This window comes from Uranotaenia lowii, chromosome 2, assembly GCF_029784155.1.
Source record: "Uranotaenia lowii strain MFRU-FL chromosome 2, ASM2978415v1, whole genome shotgun sequence".
Lineage (NCBI taxonomy): Eukaryota > Metazoa > Arthropoda > Insecta > Diptera > Culicidae > Uranotaenia > Uranotaenia lowii.
Window position 1 is genome coordinate 122,467,086 of NC_073692.1, and position 19,629 is coordinate 122,486,714.

Consider the following 19,629-nt stretch of genomic DNA (forward strand, 5'->3'; position numbering starts at 1 on the left):
TTAAGTTTATATATAAATATTATTTTTCTACACAGGATATTCTCCTATAAGTCAAATAATTTATTGCTCTAGCAAATTTAAATCAAATAAACAATGTTCAATATTTACTTAATTAAAGAGTTGAACTGATCATAATTGATCTGAACACTTAATATACTGCAATAATATAACTTGAATGTAATGATTAAAAAGGCTAATAAAGACTTATTTAAAAAAAAGGGACAGTTAAAAAATTCAAACAAAGGTAAACTGTAAAGAACAAAATGTTATATCATTGACCTAAATTCATATGGAAAGTTATTTTGACCGGGAGATGCTACTACTAGATACTACTAAACGCAACGGGGTAAATATTACTGGAAAAAAGGCTGTGTCATCTTGAAATTAATAGAAAATTATTTTGAAACGGCTCTATATATTTGAGAAACGACAGACATTAGCAGGAATCAAGCATCTTTTGTTGCTCAATAAGAGAACTGAATAAAGCTCCGTTCAGAAAATAAAATAGGGCCTTGCTACCTTCGCTTATGTAAAACAACTCAGTAGAACTTGATCCAATAGAATTATAAGATAACAATACATAGCTAGGGTAAATCATTTGAAAGAAAGACTTAATTTCATCACTAGAGTATAAAGGATTCTTGAAGTTGCCCAATAGGGAAAAACATGACGCTTTCAAAACCTCGAGGACTCTTGTAAAGTAGTGATAGTAAAACACATGACTCGACATCACCGTCGTTGCAAAGGAGCCTGAAGCGCCAGCAAATAAGCCCAACTCTTGGTTCAGATGATTTAAAAAGGCGTTATCAGCACAGGCCTTTTGTGCTGCAGTTCCTCTAACCATGGTAGTTGCCTGCTCCATGAAATTGGACTTCGCCGTGACATACGGTTCGAAAAGAATTTTAAAAAACGCTTTAACATCCTTTATAATATAAGATAGGGCTTCTGAATAATCGGCTTTCATTGCGTCAGTCAATTGTCTAAGCATAACGCTAATATCTTGCAGCGCCGCTTGATAGGCAGGATCAGCGTTCTCATCTTTGAGCTTCTTTATTGCTTTGTCAAAGTCGTTTTGTATTCCATAAATCTTGCTCTCAAAATTTAACAGCGGATTCAGACGTTTCTGCCAGCTGTCAGCAAAGTCATCGAAGGCGCCAAAGGGATCGGACGGATCGGGAGGAGGACCTTGGGCGCTCGAGCCGCATATCTGTAATGAAAATTTTTTGTTAAATATTCAATAATTTGAGCACATTTATTTTACAAATGTAATGGTTGAAGGTTAATCATTGCATCCACACTTCACAGCTAGAGGAATGCAACGTAGTTCATACGATTATTCTATAAAACGTGTGACCAACATCTTTTTGCTGAGTGTTAGTGAATCTCGTTTGTAAGCTTTTTTTTTATCAGATTTAAGCTTTTTTTTTTGACTTGATAGCGTTGGAGATGAAAGCTTTAATCTGACTCTGAAACTCAAACCTGATCAAAAAAGTTGAAATCTGAAAGATGTTCTCCCCACGGCTTGATTAAGATTGCATTTCTTTGTTCACAGCATTGAACGTTGAATCAATACGGGTATATGGAATTTGGAAATTAATAATGCGGGATTTTTCCCGTAAACTAAGCTTTGGTTGCATCACAGCGATTCTACGTGTATTTTGCAGTAACTTCTTTACTTCCAAGTTAATGATTCTTGCATTTCACGTAAACTTGATGCGAATACGTTTGGTGAATTTTTCTCAAGCGTGTGGTTGTGAATCTTATTAGAAAGGAAATTGTCGTCATTCAGCTGACTTGTCAACAGGTGTAAAAATTTGCAATTCGGGTATGGGGCAGGAATATAATTCTGTTGCCTATCGTGCACAACTCGTTGACTAGATTAGTAAAAATTTGGTCAAGGGAAAACGCGTGTAAATCGGTGAAATCGTTTATTTTAAAAATCAAATTAAATTTCTTTCTCAAGTTTAATTAGTATAAAATTCAGGAAAAATACTCAGTTAGGCTTCCGCTTTTCCAAATCCGAATTGCCGGGCCTTACGGCCCTGCCATCAGATTTTGCACAGCCACCTTGTCCACCTTCTTCGCATCAGAAAGCCAGTTTGCCTTGAACTGCTGCTCGTCCTTAGTCGTTTTTTTGGTCTTCTTTAGGTTCCGCTTGACAATAGCCCAATTTTTCTCAATTGGGCGGAGCTCTGGCGTGTTGGGAGGGTTCTTGTCCTTGGGAACCACCTGCACGTTGTTGGCGGCGTACCACTCCATGGCCTTTTAACCGTAATGGCAAGATGCCAAATCCGGCCAAAACAGTACGGAACAACCGTGCTTCTTCAGGAAAGGCAGCAGACGTTTGTTCAAACACTCTTTCACGTAAATTTCTTGGTTGACAGTCCCGGAAGCTATGAAAATGCTGCTTTTCAAGCCACAGGTACAGATTGCTTACCAAACCAGATATTTCTTCGCGAACTTTGACAGTTTCATGTGCTTGAAAATATCTGCTACCCTTCTCCTTCCTTTTGCCGTATAAAACTCCTGTCCCGGAAGCTGCTTGTAGTCGGCTTTGACGTAGGTTTCGTCGTCCATTACCACGCAGTCAAACTTCGTCAGCATCGTCATGTACAGCCTCCGGGATCGCGCTTTGGCCGTCGTATTTTGTTTATCATCTCGATTTGGAGTCACTACCTTCTTGTAAGTCGATAGTCCGGCTCGTTTTTTGGCTCGATGCACGGTTATAGACGATACAACCAGCTTATTTGCGGCATCTCGGAGAGAGAGGTTAGGGTTTCGCCTGAAACCACCGGCAACTCTCTTTATCGTCTCAGCGGTTTCCGGTTTTCGATTCCCCCCCGATCCAGACTTCCTGGCTGTCGACAAACGTTCCCCAAACACTTTAACTACATTTGTAACGGTTGATTTGGCAACTTTTAGCGGTTTTGCCAGCTTTGCGTGCGAGTAGCTCGGATTTTCGCGATGCGCGAGCAAAATTTTTATACGCTGCTCTTCTTCCTTGGACGGCATTTTGACAACTGAGGGCGAATTCCAAAATCAAAATAGGAGCAACATTCTACACACACACACCTTCAAAATGAGGGGTGTTCAGGTTTTTTAAATGCAAAATTGAAAGAAATGCGTCAAGTTGATATTGACCAAATTTTGACCGTATCACTTTTTACTCTGTTGTCGCCAAAACCGCACCTATTCATTTCTGACTAAATGTCCTTTACTCAGATCTGATTTAAATCCCTTTTTGCGACAATTGAGTCGTGGTTACCAATCATTTCGAAGCGAATATCGACCGGTTTTTTCTTAGTAGATTGGTTAAATCTTATACAGATGAGTTCTTTTAGAAATGGAAAACTTTCTTTTCTTGATAGTTTTTTTTAGTAATCGAACATTCACAATTTTAATAGAATTTTGCTGCCTGCCAAAGTACTATCCGATCTAATTTTTCAAAATTTCAAATTCACGCGTTTTTTGAGATATTCTCGAAGCAAAAGAAAAAGAAAAATCAATAGCTGTCATAACCGTTGATTATTCAAAGAATTACTGTTTGGGAGTGGCGAAAAAGTCTGAAGCCAGAACAAATTAGTATAGATGAAAGCAAGTAACTTTGTCCACAGCGAATGCCACAGTAGCTCGACACGTCAGGACAACTGCTAAAAAAACGTTTTTAATTTGTAAAACTCGCCGAAAAACGTCGATTAAATTCACCAACAATACATTGCGGCGATTCACCAACATTCAACTTCGATTTTACATGAAATTCATCTAATTTTTATTTGCATTTTGTTACATTTTACCCCAGACGAGAAACTGAATTAGTTATATAAATATTTCTTCACAAAATATTTTCACACCAACAGTATTGGTATAGGATAATAAAACCAATGTGAAGTTTGCTCAAAATTCTGCAAGATTTTAGATTTTTCTGTGCTAGCGGAAACCTTGCCTACAAGGCGAATAGAAACAGTAACCGCAATTGTTTATTTTTTATTTCATATTCGGATAAACAATAGTTTGAAGGAAGCGTTTATTATTCTGTTTGCATTAAAGTTTGGAAATTAAATTTTTTTGCAAATATTTCGATAAACTGGCAGCCTATTTTGTTTGTTTTCTTTGCACAGTCGTCAATTAAACGAATCCTTAAAAAACACCCCTATCAAATGTATTCTACCGTATTTATCAAGAATAAATAGATAAGCCATATAATTTGTCTACTTTTTTTCATTGAAACATTAAATCAACGCTCTAATTACAATCTTATAGTGAAAACAGAAGAGCTTAAAATTGATCTGATAAAAATATGATATGAACAAAATATAATCACGAAATATAGTCATATGGCATCCCTAACTATGTTTTATGCAAAAAAAAAACCAAGTGATAAATCAGATAACACCAAAATTTCAGTTTTGGCGTTTTCCACCAGTTTCTAAAAATTTGAATTGAATTTTACGAAAATATTGCAAGCGAAACTAAAATATAGCTAAACCTTAAATGTGCGCATCTAGCCCGCGTGGAAATCGGACTTCTTTTATTATAAAATCATTATCTCAAAAACTGTAAGAGATTGTAACATAGAAATAGCCCTTGGGGAAAGGTTTCCTAAATGGGCCTATCGGGTTAAATGACCCTACGGCTGTTTGATGAAATGGCTGACTAGACAGCTTATCTGACCAATGCATTTTGAGGGTGAAACGCTTAGAACATACACACCAAAAATTTTATAAATTTATACGTGCCTGAAACGCTTGGCTACCTAAAAATATTTCGACCTAATCGAAAAAGATCTAATTTTACATCACATCGAATTCAAATATCTTACACACATACATACGATTTCCTCAACGGTTGCAACGCGTCAATCAAAACAAAATAAACTTTCGTATCATCAGCTGTTCTTCGAAAAGAATTCAAGCCTCGTACCCACTGATGGAGTAAACAAACCGCATTTTATCGACCGGGAAAGGGCCCAGTCACCAGAAGCCCCGCTACCAGAAGTAAAATTGTACCCGATTTCATCCGTGATGGATTGAATATTCCGGTGAAAAAGTGCTTCAATTAATTCATCATAGGAGATAGGAGCTAAACTGCAAAAATATTAATATGTAGTCAGTACCGGATCCGCAGTGATAAAGGTAAGCAGTATCTTCTGCAGCATCTTTTTGAACTCTTAGTTTATGTTTACTTTAAATGTTCTAGTCCAGCGGCAACATCACCTCCGAAGCTCCAATCATCCGTGCCGATGCCTGTTGAGAGAATTGTTTTGCCGCCTCAGATCGTTTGCATCCCATTGCTGTCGGACAAATGTGAAGGTAAGATTCTGAATACATAGATACCTTCCTGAATATTTGATTTTTTTTTTCTACAACAGGCCCGTCGACGATACACCCTCCATTTCGGTAAAAACTCTACGGCAATCAACAGTAAATCCGGATCAACCTCAAATAACTCACAAGTCGAGGGTAGTTACGAATAAGCAGACGCTAGTGGAGCACACTGACCAGTACCAGTTCATTATTGCCAATTCGACACAGTAGTGGATTTCACTGAATTGGTATATCCCGTATTCCGCAGCGGCTTTCGGACGAATTGAAGGATTTAGTTTAGGTGCCAACATGATTCGGCAACAGCAGTTAAGCTCAGCACACGATGGAAGATGATGACCAAATGTTCCAGCATCAAGACATCACGAGAGAGATGATTACAGGTAACCAACGGGGCATTCGTAAATTGATTTAATAGTAATCAGTTAATTAATTAATGATTAATGAAAAGCTTTGATAGTTAGTTGAACATCGTCAAAAACAAAACAAAATCTATCAGCCGAATTCTCCAAAAAAAATCAAGTTTCCTTCGTTAGGAAAAGGAAACACGCCAGGGAAATAGTACTCTAAGGATTATTTTTTAAATAGTACCATAATTCTCACGCAATTTAACCCGCAATCATAAACCCGAAATCATAAACTAAAATACAATTTTAAATCGCCTTGGCGTAGGCATTAGCTACCCAACTGCTCGACTATTTCGTCGCCTACTATGTTTATAGTGGGGGTTACCTTAGCGCCTATGTGTATGCATGTAACCTTTCAATAACAAAAACAAAATTTGTTTCCTTCTGAAGAATAATATATTGTCTACACAAAGGCGTTTAAAATTACAAGCTACAAAATCTGTTTGTATTTGTATTTGTATTTGAATTAGAAATTTCATCTGACAGTATTGTCTACATGAATAGAAAACGAGAAAAGAATCTAACTAAACTTACATAGTGATACTTGCTAACTGATTACTATTCCTAACTTTAGTCCTAAAAACATCAGTTGAAATATGAAAATCATACAGTTCGAAAAAATGATTGAACACTTTAAACATAGCTCGAAGTGGTTCCTGCTGTCCGTAGTTGGTTCGCTGGAAATCGATGCGCAGAAATTCTCTACCTCTTAGGATCCGTGGTCTGATGCTGATGATGATGTTGTTTTAATGAAGACAGCTCGTGCAATTATGCGCCTTTCGGAGAGCGTTTCCATTCCTATCAATAAACATCGGTGTTTATAATCAGGAAGAGTGTCAGGATTGTTCCAGGGTAGAAATCGGAGGGCGAATTTGACGAATCTCGATTGGACTGCTTCGATACGCTTAGCCCAGTATGCTGTGTAAGGACTCCATACAACCGATGCAGTTTCCAAGTTGGATCGTACAAGAGAATAGTACAGAGATCGTAGGCAGTAGGGATCTTTGAATTCTTTGGAAATCCTTGTGATGAATCCGAGATTTCTATTGGCTTTAGCTATGATGCTGGCGTAATGCTCATGGAAAGTCATTTTCTCGTCAAGGATGACGCCAAGATCCTTGAAAGATGAGACCCTATCCAGCGGAGTATTCGTAATTTTATAAAACCATGCAATAGGGTTAGATTTACGAGTAAAAGAGATGATGGCGCACTTCGGGATGCTGATGGTCAGATGGTTGTTAGAACACCATTTGGCGAACAAATCAATGTATTCTTGTAGTCTTAGACAGTCAGCTTCATTTTTTACCACATGAAATAGTTTCAGGTCATCCGCGTAACCTAATCGGCATTCGGCAGGAAGCATCAGCAACACATCATTGAAAAAAAGTGAGAAAAGAAGAGGGCCGAGATTGCTGCCTTGTGGCACGCCTGACTCATTGAGGAATGCAAAAGAAGTTTGGGTTCCTAGTTTTACAGAGAGTTGTCTGTTTTTCAGATATGATGCCATCCACGAAACAAACGTTTCCGAAAAGCCCAATCTGTTCAGCTTGGCAAGGAGCAGGTTGTGGCTGACACGGTCGAAAGCAGCTTTGAGATCCGTGTAAATAGTATCTACTTGGAATCCTTTTTCAATAGATTTGATGCAGTATGAGGAAAACTGGGTCAGATTTGTGCTAATTGATCTTCCTGGGAAAAATCCGTGTTGGTCGCTGGAGATATAAGCTTTGGCTTCGCGCATAATGGTTTTAGATATCAAGATTTCAAACAGTTTTGACCCAACACAGAGAGATGTGATTCCTCTGTAATTTTGAACATTCTGTTTGTTACCTTTCTTGTGAACTGGAAACATGGATGATTTTTTCCATTGTGCTGGAAACGTGGATGAGATCAATGATCGGTTTATAATCGACATCAGGGGCGTGCAAAGTTGTAGAGCACAGTTTTTGTAAACTGTGGCTGGTATTCCGTCGGGACCTGGCGATGATGAAGGTTTCAGTTTGGTAATGGCGGCAAGAATTTGGTCAGCAGAATATCTCGGTAATTGTATACCCAAAGCGTTCACTGGCACAAATGTTAAGGCTTGCTCAAGACTTACATCGTCAAATAGCGCATTATGTGTGAAAACACTGGAAAAATGTTTCGCAAAAAGTTCACACTGGCCATCAATCGAATCACAAACTTCGTCATTCAAGTGCATTCTTGTGGGCAAACCGGTTTCCTTTCTTTTCTCGTTCACAAACGACCAGAATTGTTTTGGGTTTCGCTTCAAATTTGCCTGCATGCGGATCGAGTATCTTTTGTAAAGAGTTCGGTTGTATTTTTTGTAATTGTTACTAGCTTTTATAAATGCCGATTTCGAATAGGCATTCTTATGAAGTCTATAATATCTGAGAGCAGCAGCTCTTGTACGCTTCAGTGTTGCTAAAATTCGGTTAGACCAGGGGGGTTTACGTTTTGCATGCTGAGGTGGGGTGGTTAACGCAAGTAGCTGGTTATTTTTTGTCGTAAAAATAGATACTGCCTCGTCAAGAGATTCAGTTTGGTCAATGCATTGCCAGTTGATATCACGCAAAGCAGCATTAAGAGCTGCAACATCGATTTTCTTCAGATTTAAAGATTGTTCGAGAGTAGGATCGCAAAATTCAATCGCTAAATCGAACGTTAAGTCAACTGTTATGACAGGATGGTGGGCGTCAATAGGGGTCAGTGCCTCAGGCGCCGATCCAACCACGCAATGGTGAGAAGCCGCATCGTTCACAAAAAGGAGGTCCAATGTTCGATTGTTTGAATTTTTGGCCGAGTTAATTTGCTTCAAGTTCATCATTGCCATTCGATCAATCATTAACGAGCTAGAAGCAGATAGCGAAGATGTTCCAAGATCAGGATAAGAATCACCGTTTGAATGCGGCACCCAATTTAAATTCGGTTGATTAAAATCTCCGAATAGCAAGCAATAGTCGCGGTAACGGATTTTGTCACGGATCTCGGAAGCCAAGTCCATGTACGATTCCATTACTGATTGAACGCCAGCAGTGTCAGGGCTCATGTAGACGACGCCGAAGAAAACATCGCATGATGACGTAATAATTTTCGCCCATAGCATCTCCAGATCGGTGTGTATGGAAACCTGCAGTGAATGACTCTCTGTTAGAGAGAAGATAAAATTACAGAAAAACCAATTTGATAGTACCAGTACCTAACATAACCGTTTATTAACACATTAAGGACCGCGAAAAAACCAAAGTCGAGAAACACAATAATTCGCAATGGTTATAGATTTTTGCGTTTTAACCAAATACAGTAAATCGTTCATAAAACACTCTTGGTAGACGCAAGTTTTGGGAGTCCAAGTTGAGTTTCGGTGGTACCTTAAATCGAACATTTTTTGCAGGTTTTCTTCAAATATAATATAAACCCGTTAATTCGACGCTTCTCGTATTGCATTTCCTTTTTTGTTTCAACTATATTTTTCCTATATTGAGTATACTTAGATTACATTTAATTGGCTTGGTTTAGACCAGACCGAACTTAGCACCATTAGAAAATTTTAAAACATCATAAATTGAAGCTCGTACAATTAATATTCTATAAGACCACAAAAAGGTAGTATAGTGGACCGAAATGAGTTCCTTAAATAATAAGCTTCCGATCATTGTTTAATCCTTTTAAAGTGTTCAGTTCGGGTTGGTCGAGTCTCAACCAATTTATTTTTAAAACTTCAGAATAGCATTTGATCAAAATCATACTTTTTATACACACCTTTGGTAATTAAAAACATCTACTAAATCAGATTGGAAATTGAAAATCTGTGTTGAAATGCAAAATATAATATTGTATAATAAATGTATCAATTATTTCATTGTACGTATGTTAAGCAGTATGTCTCAAAACAGCTGTATACTGCGTGATGGAATCTTATAGTAATCTACCATTCTTTTCCATGGAAATGCATCTATCCAAAATTTACACTACGCAACGTCATTTCTAAGAAAATAGAATTTGAGGATAAAAATAATGCATCAATTGTCAAATGTATCAAGAATTTATTGAACTACGATGCAGTTTTGAAAGGAGTACCCAAAATATGCTGCTTTAACAAATCTTGCAGCCATAGCACAGAGAGGTTGGGTTAATTTAAAAAAAAAAACAACTGGTTAGAACTCGATTGTTGCATGAATAAAATGTTATCATGTTTTGGTAGGTGAAGATCAGTTAAGGATTTTATAAATATAAAGAAACTGGGCCACAGTGCCAATTTATTTGATTAAAAAAATGTTGTAATTATTTCCTGGAAAAATCCCTGAATTTATGTACTCGTGTCATTATATGTAAAAGACAATGTAATTTTATATGAAATTGGATGTTTTATTTATGTGCATCCAGTTTGACATAAAATTACATCTTTTTCTATGCAATTTTATGTCTCTGGAAATTTATGGCTTCAAGCGTTTCTGTCTTCTTTAGTGTGAATTTATGTCAAAAGCGATGCTTCAATTTTGTGCATCCAATTTGACATAAATTTACACCAAAAAATTAATAGTGTGTAAGGCAAGAAATAATTTTATGAATTTACAAACTCAAAAAAATTTCAAAAATCATACAAGGTTTTGATACATTTTGATGTAATATTTCTACTTTTAAAAATTAAACGTTAAGAAGCTTAGAACAAAAACTAGGATGGTTTATGTTTCTTACTCAAATGAACTTTAGAATTTAAACATATTTCAGCTTTTGTGGAGGTTTAATAATGATTATATAGTGGAATAATAGAGCGTTTTTGTATGCCCCCATCATGTTTGTAAAATGCCTCCATCTTAAATAACAGGTTAAATAGAATAAATAAATGATTTTTATCATTGAACCTTCAAATCTAAGCTCTGGATAACATCTTAAGAGAGAATTGAAGACCTAAAAACTGATTTGATAAAGTTTTTCTCTTGGATGAACCGCCTCCATAGTATGGCAACCCTAGCTTTTGTTTTATTCCATAAAATCATAATATGCATAGATTTTTATAAAACTTTAGCTTTGTCGTACGGAAATTATTACTTTCTAGCAATTTCAATGAAATTATACGGAAATATTGCCCAAAAAACAGAAATTATGTTCAAAACATAAATTGGCACATTTAGCCCGCACGGTTTGAGGTTCGGCATTTTAGACAACACTTATAATAAAATCATTTTCTTAGAAACAGAAAGAAATTTTAACATTAAAATTACTCCAATGTATAGAAAACAGATGCCTGCACACGTGTATATAGTTTTTGTACACATATTCGATATGATATTTGATTAAATCAGTGTTCTGCTTAATAGGCGCATATAGCCCGCTCCTCCCCTACGTATGTAAAACAGATGTCCACTCATGTGTCTATAGTTTTAAAACTTAAAACTCCTATATTTTGGAATATTGGAGAAAATGAGTATGCGCAATGAGCCTCTCCCCTTATACATTGTACATAATTCACATCAGTTTTCTTAAATTTGTAGCATCTTTTTAAATTTCCAAACAAGAGCAGCAGCTCTTTTCTGGAGGGTGGTGAGTCGGACACTTGAGAGAAGATAGCGAGAGGCAAATAATTTCCAGCAACAAAAGCACCTGAATTAGGCGGACACACCACAAAAAATGGTATGGTTTTCTACATTTTCATGGTATCAAAAGGTATTTTTTTAAATTTAAGTAAGTTATTTTCCCCAAATTCTGACTGTTTGAAAAAAAAAGCAATATTTTTTGGATTTTGAAAAATGGTGGGGAATCGTGGGTCACCAAATCCAAATTGACCAAATAACATGCAAAGTTTATGAGTTGACCCAAAACCGTGATTTCCTAATTCATTTCGTTATTTTAAAGCAATTTCAGATGATGAAATAAAAAAGGGATCTGTGTATGATCGAATAGATTCCAAAACCTGGCTCGCGAACGTTTTGGCAAAATTTCTTATATAGGATGGACAAAATATTTTTCATAACTTTTCATTTGGCATGAGAAAACTTTACAGATAGGAAAAACGTATTTTAAGTTCTGAATGTGTATAAAAACATGAAAATATAGGTGATTCAAGATGTGTGGCCCACGATTTCCCACAAGCAGGGATGCCATTCTCTACCGAGAAAAACGGAGAACGGAGAATAAAACACCCCAATTTACTCGCAATTCACCCGGGTGAGATTTTTTGTTCCTCTCCACAGATTATTCGCACCCCGGTTTCGAAAGCCACAAACACCTAATTCCAATAGCTCCGGCGTGCGACAATTTGTCACTGTGGAGCACCCCGGTGACAACACAGGACCGACTGGTTTAAGCAGGCGGCGGCAACGCTATTCAAACCGTATGGAGCACATCTCTCAGATTTCCCCTTTTTTTCCCCTCGTTTTGACAGATTTAAGCTTTTTTCCTCAGATTCGAGCTTTCGTCTCCTATGCTCTCAAGGCAAAAAAAGCTTAAATCTGTGGAAAAAAAGCTTAAAAACGAGATTCACGACCACTTATTCAAAAGATGTTGGTCACACGTTTTGTTTTTGTTTTTCTGGGATTTTAACACTCTCGTGTTATTCATCCCCTGATGTTGGTCACACGATACATAGACAAATCGTGTAACGTTGCCGCCGTCTGGGTTTAAGCCACGAAAAAGCCAGACGGCGGCAACGTTACACGATTTGTCTATGTATCGTGTGACCAACATCTTTTGAATAAGTGGTCGTGAATCTCGTTTTTAAGCTTTTCTTCCTCAGATTTAAGCTTTTTTTTGCCTTGAGAGCATAGGAGACGAAAGATCAAATCTGAGGAAAAAAGCTTAAATCTGTCAAAACGAGGGGAAAAAAGGGGAAATCTGAGAGATGTGCTCCATACGGTTTGAATAGCGTTGCCGCCGCCTGTCTGTCATGTTGATTAACAGATTCTCTACAGAGGTTTGGCTAAAAATCTCTGCGGTGCGTTTCAGTGAATCTCTACCGAGAATCGAAAACCGAGCACGTCGGTGATTCTCGTTAGAGAAATTGCAAGCCTGCCCACAAGCTATGATTTGCAAATTGGTTGCGTTTGTATTTCTTATTGATGTTTCTTCAAAAATTACTTTTCTACGTGAAAGATCATGACAGAACTAAGATCATAAGCGTATGAGCATATTTTTGTTATGCACTTCAGGTTCCCCATTGATGAAATTAGCGGGTGTTTCTTAATTATGTAAGTAAATTTTTCTAACATTTTTTAAATTGATAAATAAAAGAAGCATATGATGCGTATTTCTGTCAACAACATATAAAAATATATGTTTACGCAAAGCGACGACGATGACAGTTGGTTTGAGATTTTTATCTCAACACACATCTGAGAAATTAAAAGTGGCCCACGTCTCCCCATGGCCCACGATACCCCACTCTCCCCTACTATTGAAAATTAAAAAGTAATGACACGATCAAAAAATTTAAAATCATCATAAAACAATTGCGAAGTTGAGGTAAGTTTTCAGAAAAAATGTTACAATTTCTTTCGATAAAGATGTCATTTTTTTATTTTGGAGGAACTCTAAAATATAGTTCTCTAAACCTAGGAATAGTTTATGAAGTTCGGATAAGTGTTTGTCAAGTTACAGCTGTTTGAACTTTTAGGACCGACTGAACCTTTCTGAACCTTTTATAATTTTAGGGTTAACGAACCGAGTTTATCGATTGTAGATTGTCTGGTTCTGAAAAGAAGGTTTTTCAAGTTTCTTGTTGATAATTCTTCATAAAAACTCTTCAATTGAGATTTGAGAAATTCACATTATTGTTTAACTTATTATGTGAAAAAAAAATAATGAAGTAAATGTAAAATAGCATAGCAAAAATGAATCTTTCAATCTTCTTAATAACATGATAAACAACAGCAAACCTACAAATGTTATAAAGTCGATAAACCATAAAATATGGCTAATTTCTTCAGATAGGTGAAGAGTAATCGATATTCATTGATTTAAAGTGCTTTAGGTAGTCATTTGAGATGAAGTTTCGTGAAAGTCAAGAATGGGACAAGACTAAACTTAAACTGTTTCCAGAAACCTTCGAAAAGAGCGTAAATTGTATCATTTGAGACATTTAGAGTCATGGTATACATAAGTATGAAAGTTAATTTCGAATAAACACGCTTTTCAGCTGTTGTGTTCGTGTTGTGCTGAAATTTCCCGATGAAGTAATGAAATGTTTAAACTTTCGTGGTTTTTCGGTTTGCTAGCCCATCATCATGAATCATCACTTCAAACAGGGATATTGTAAATTTTAAAATAGACATTTTCATTAAAATTTAAAATCATTGCACTTATATGGAAATTTATTTGCACATAAAATGTACCTTAAATACCTACACGAATAGGTACCGTAAACTGGGGGAACTTTGATCACCGAGTTAACTTGGATCAACATGAAACTTTTGCAGATAATCATCATTAACTAAGTCTGAAGTTAAAATATCTTAAATCTATTTTCTACGTTTAAAAGCTATAAATTGAGTTTCAAATAGACTAAATTTGGTTAGTTGTTGGGTATTTTTTATTACTTAACAAATAGTTTTAAAGTTTTAAAATATTTGTGTTTTCGAAGACTCACAAACAAACACCGTTCCTGATAAAACGATACCATTTAGAAGGAAATGGGTTGTTTTATTTCTAAGTTGAACTTATTTCCTTTGTACAGGTAAAGTTTAAGAGTTATTTTCATGGTCATTTTTTTTAGAAAACCTGTATAGAACAAATGCCTTAAAGCCCTTTTAAATGGCTAAGTTTGAATGAAAAAAGAACATAGGTACATTGAGAGAACCTAGGGAATGGCATGAAGGTAAAATTTCATTTGTTTTTGAGGCCAAAAAATAAAGAGAAATGTTTAAAATTTTTGCCCCTTAATTTATGCAGCAAAATTGTCCATCTTTTGAGTATAATTGTTTTTGAAATAAAACGTTATAAAATTCAATTGAGTCCAAACAAAAAATTACTGTTATTGATGTTTTAAGCTTTCCATGCTAATAGACATCAAAACAAAATTTTGAAGATGTTGAGATACGTAAACCCATAGTGATCAAAGTTACCCCGAAACATGAAATCTGGTTTTGTAACAAGCATTTAGTTATAGCCAATAATGTCGTTTGAATATTTTTCTATCAATGATCATGGTTTAAACTCCTTACCTCAGTTAGCATTTTAAACTTTTATGTATTACGAAAAAGCAACCCCTTCCAAAATATTCGAAAATGAATTAAAAAAGTTATCAAAGTTCCCTCAGATTACGGTACTCAAATATAAACAAAATAAAAATTTAATCTAACAAAAGTCTTTTAATTTAATCAGATTTTCATGTAATTTAATGTAAAGATCTGGAATATTTATGTAAATTAACATTAATTTTGTTCTGTTCTCAATTCCGAAAACAAGTATAAACCATCCCAAATTCTCAGATCAAAATCTGCCAAAATTAGAATCTACATTTTTAACAAAAGTTTTAAAATGTTCGCACAATGATTGAGTTCACTATACTTACATGAAAGAAATAACACAACAGCAGCGGCGTCGGGGCGGAAGGTATGGTATTGGCTGGTGGTGATTCCATTCTAACTTTCTGCGAGTTCGATACGTTTTGATCGTGGAACCACGAATGCCAAAATCAAACTGATGCACTTTTCGTTGCAGCACTGCAGCAGCGGTCCTTAGCAAAGGAACAAACAAACCGGTTGATTATTTTTGGCAGTGGAAGTGCATCAAGAGAGGTTCCCTAACGGTTTATTGCTTTGGTTTTATTGGCATTCTTATCTTTGAGTTTTTCGTTCTTACCTTCCGTTTGTTGCTACCGTAATCCGGGGTAAGATTGATCATCTTTTTTTCGATTTTTTTCGATTTTTTTTTCTGTCAAGGGGAATATCTTGGGGTAACATTAATCAGTCTCTATTTTGAAGTTTTTAACGAGTTTCCTTGATCATTAAGGATTCGAAACACCTTCATAATATTTATAAATGCTAGTTTATCAAGTGCTAGGGCAGTTCAGAAATAACTCAATTGATATAAAATTATTCAAAACCTACAAAATGGAACACAACAATTTTGGTGGCTCAAAGATACTATTTTTGTTACTTTTGGTCCAGTGAGTTCTGAGATATACAATGCTGAATTTCGGTGTTTTTTGGTTTAGACTTCTTGCGGTCCAAAAAAACAACATTGACACATTCCACGCGCTTGTACCGCTCAAAAGTGATTTTCATCCGTTCGCGTATCAAAAAATCTCAAAATGGTCTATAATTTTGATAATTCAAATCACACAAAACCAACGGAAAAAAGAGAAAAAAGTTTTTTTACACATGTTTTAGATGATTTTGAAAATAAGTTTTTTTTTGTTGAAAAAAGTGGTGTTTTTGAAAACTTTTACAAAATCATGAATTTTAAAATATGGATGATTTTTTTTTGGAAAATTTTTTAGTATGTTCAGAAGCCAAAAAACACAGCTTCATTTTGTAGAAAAAAGAATTTGTTTATATCCAATGTAGTTGGTTTGAAAAGCGAATAAAAGCAGTCGCAAATGAGTGAATTCACGTCACAAAAAAAGGGAAGTTTTTAATTTTACGAGAAAACTCTGACTGTTTTTGGAATAAAAAATGAGATTTTCTTTGGAAATGGTAAGACGATTCTAAAACACTAGAATTTATAGAAATCGGTTGGAATCTAGCTGAGTTACAACAGCGCGAATGAGTGAATTCACGTCACAAAATTTGATTTTTGTAAAATTTTATATGAAAAATGTGCTCTGAAAGCTGTTTTGACCCTCCAGATGGTCGGCATTTGACAAATCGAGCATAATTTAGTTGATTTTTTTTAATAAGTTCATTATTTTCAAATAAAAATAAAAAACAGAATTTAAAAAAAAAAATTTTTTTTTTTTTGGTGAATCTTCTAGTGAAGACAGTAGTAATTTTAACATATGATCCCTCAATATGTTGCTATTTAAGTGCCAATCAAAATAAGGAAAAAGTTAGGTGCAGATACTAAAAATTTATGATTGTAAAAGTCGGAACAACAAAATATCGTTTTCGAAACTGTGCATAAAATTTGAAGACTCCAAAGAATGGTTCAGTATAACCACAGTATAACTTTATATTTCGTGACGTGAATTCAGTCAACTACCCTGTTCTGTTTGAACTGAGTGAATTCACGTCACAACTTCAAATAAGCATAACTTCTTTCGTTGTTGTTCAATCAAGAAGCTACGTACATCAAATTGTGGGTAATTGTTTTCTTTACAACTCATTTGAAGACACCGATATTCTATTTCCACAGAGAGAACAGGAAATCAAAGATGAATGTACTAAAGTTCGAAATGGTTAATTCTAGCGTGAATTCACGTCACAAAAGTATCTAATCACAACAAAAATAACTGAAATTATAAAATGACCAAATTATATTCATTTTGAAGAAAATTCAATTTGCGACCGTTTGCTACAATTTTTTTCATTTTCAAGTGAATTGGTTGACTTCTAGAATGAAAACAGTGCAGAAAAGTCCGGAAAAGCGATTTCACATCACGGTGGAATGTGTCCATTGCGTTTCTTATTATGTTAAGGCCGATCAAAAATTAAAATCGGAAGATGTACAATGATGCTTTGGGGGGCTCATATTTTTAAGATAACTTTTAAAATTTTAACTACAAAAAATTTAAATTTTTCTTTTACTCAATTATCTACCCAGCTAACATGAAATCGTAATAGAAATGATAATCCAAATCGAATATTAAGACATTTTCAATAACCATCGTAAACAAGCTGGTATTGAGTGATTTTCTATCATTCATTTACGAGAAGCTTTGCCCAAAAAAAGTTGAATCGGATAGCAGTTTAGTCAATTCGTAAATATGTCTCCAAATAGTTGAGAATACGCTAATTCAACATTTACGATTTGAGTAAACTGATTTACGATAAATGGGCGATCCTTCCTTCTTTCTTCCTTTGACCGGTTCGTTTACAGAAAATCTCACATATAGAGCTATAGCGCAAAACATTTCATCTTAAGAGTTGGCATAGTGGTAAGATACCGGACAGACAACTCGGAGGCTGGAGTTCAAATCTCGGTCGGGGAAATTTTTTTTTTTAGTTTTACTCAATTACTGCAAATCGTATATTTTACATTTTGTGGGGAAATCGAATCGTTAAAATCTTGTCATTGTAGATATATCGCCTCCACTTTTATAGCTATATGCTATTTTGGTAAGTTTTATACAATCTTTTCATCTGGTATATTCGTTTGATTAATTCTGTTGTTCCTGCGATATACCCTCTTAAATGTTTGCTGGGTAGGCCCTCGCACTATTACCCTTAATTTTTTTTCCTTCAAACTTTACCATTTGATAGGGTTTCTAGCCTTTCGTCCTAGGTTGGCTCACCATTGGAAAATTCCCCTATTCCTTAAATATTAAAAATGTACCTCAAAATTGTATAAAAACTACACCAAAACTATACATTTACTAGGGAAAAAAATTTAACTCAAACATCAATAAACCTGCTGCTTCTAAACGCTTTGATTTCATCAGCAAGTGTCCTAGCTTCGGCTGGACATATACTAAAATTGGAACGATACAGATAAGATTAGCATGGCCCCTGCGCAAGTCTGACACGCAAAATCGTGAAGCGTTCCACATTTTTGCCAGGTTCACCAGGTGATTTAAACCCGATTCAACCTTCTATAAGCAATTATCGCCTCCTCCTGTTTCAGTGGAGCACGCGAGGTTTTTGGAGACAACATTCTGAGCTGTTAGTAAAACTGGCTTTTAACCCACCAATCGTCATAGCCATTCAGGAAGCTATGATAAACCGCTTCATTGGTGCGCTGTGGAACATGTACACTTGGTATTCATCGGACAATCAACAAGCTCGCAGTAATGGCCTAGTTGCAATCGGTGTGCTGAAAAGCATCCCACATAATCGAGTTTCCCTTCGCTCTGATATCAAAAGTATTGGAATTCGCATCACATCACCAATCAAAGTAACAATCGTCAATGTTTATGTCGAGTATACTTTCAAACACGACGAACTTTCCTCTGGACTCTCTTCCCTCCTGGAAGGATTAGAGTTACCATACCTTGTGGCTGGCGATTTCAACGCTCGACATGTAGCTTGGGATCCTATGAAGACTAATCAAAAAGGATGCATTGTATTTAATTGGATCATCGGTAAACAACTAAATTTACTGAACGATGGAACACCAACACGCATATGTGATCGTAGCTGCCTTGCATCTGCCATTGACTTAACACTAGCTTCCAACAGTCTGGCAAGCCGATTATCGTGGAAAGTAGACTCCGATCCTATTAACATTTTCGGACACCCCATTACCCAAGATATCCACACGACAAATTTGGCGATACAAAGATGCCGATTGGTCTCGTTTTGAAGAACTGTTGATCGATAAATTATCTTCACAAAGTGCGCTAACCATTGAGCAGCTTACAGACCATATCTAAGACACAGCTATTGTCTCCATCCCACGGTCCAGTTTACGCTGCGGCTCGAAGAACGTTGTCCGGTGGAACTCAGAAGTTGAAGAAGCAGTCCGTGTGCGAAAAAAGCCCTTCGCAAAGTAAAGAAAATATGCGGAAATGATCAAACGAAAATGGCAGCAATGGCTCACTTCAGAAACATTCGTAATCAAACAAGAAGAATTATCAAGCAAGCCAAGGCTGACTTGTGGGCACAATAAGCTTCGAGTTTCAATTCACAAACACCTGTCCCGTGTATGTGGCAAAATTTTATTAGAATCTAAGGAAAGAAAACGAATAAAATTCTGCGTATCAACTCTGGAGGCCAGTTTAAGGAGGACCCACTGGATATTGCTAAAGATTTTGCCCAGTATTTTGCAAATTCTACCATGTCAACTACTTCAGATCCCAACTACAACAA

The 19,629-nt window shown here is 35.9% G+C and overlaps 1 protein-coding gene and 1 non-coding gene across 2 annotated transcripts; one reads left to right on the forward strand and one right to left on the reverse strand.

Moving 5' to 3' along the window:
- Positions 1-412: 412 nt before the first annotated feature.
- Positions 413-15,344, reverse strand: LOC129749733 (uncharacterized). The gene is made up of 2 exons (XM_055744788.1): positions 15,234-15,344; positions 413-1,207 (listed from the first exon to the last, which is right to left on the reverse strand). The coding sequence occupies exons 1-2, from the start codon at positions 15,300-15,302 to the stop codon at positions 437-439; spliced, it is 840 nt and encodes a 279-aa protein (XP_055600763.1). The 5' UTR covers positions 15,303-15,344; the 3' UTR covers positions 413-436.
- Positions 15,345-18,268: 2,924 nt separating this feature from the next.
- LOC129750266 (U6 spliceosomal RNA) lies at positions 18,269-18,375 on the forward strand. The gene has a single exon (XR_008738382.1). It is a non-coding gene; the product is annotated as a U6 spliceosomal RNA (small nuclear RNA).
- Positions 18,376-19,629: the final 1,254 nt, after the last annotated feature.

What these genes read in the sequence shown, in the direction of transcription:
- LOC129749733 (XM_055744788.1), bottom strand. Translation starts at nt 15,302, where the DNA reads ATGGAATCACCACCAGCCAATACCATACCTTCCGCCCCGACGCCGCTG. An exon ending in TGTTGTGTTATTTCTTTCAT is followed by an intron (nt 1,208 to 15,233) that starts GTAAGTATAGTG and finishes TTTTCATTACAG; the next exon opens with ATATGCGGCTCGAGCGCCCA.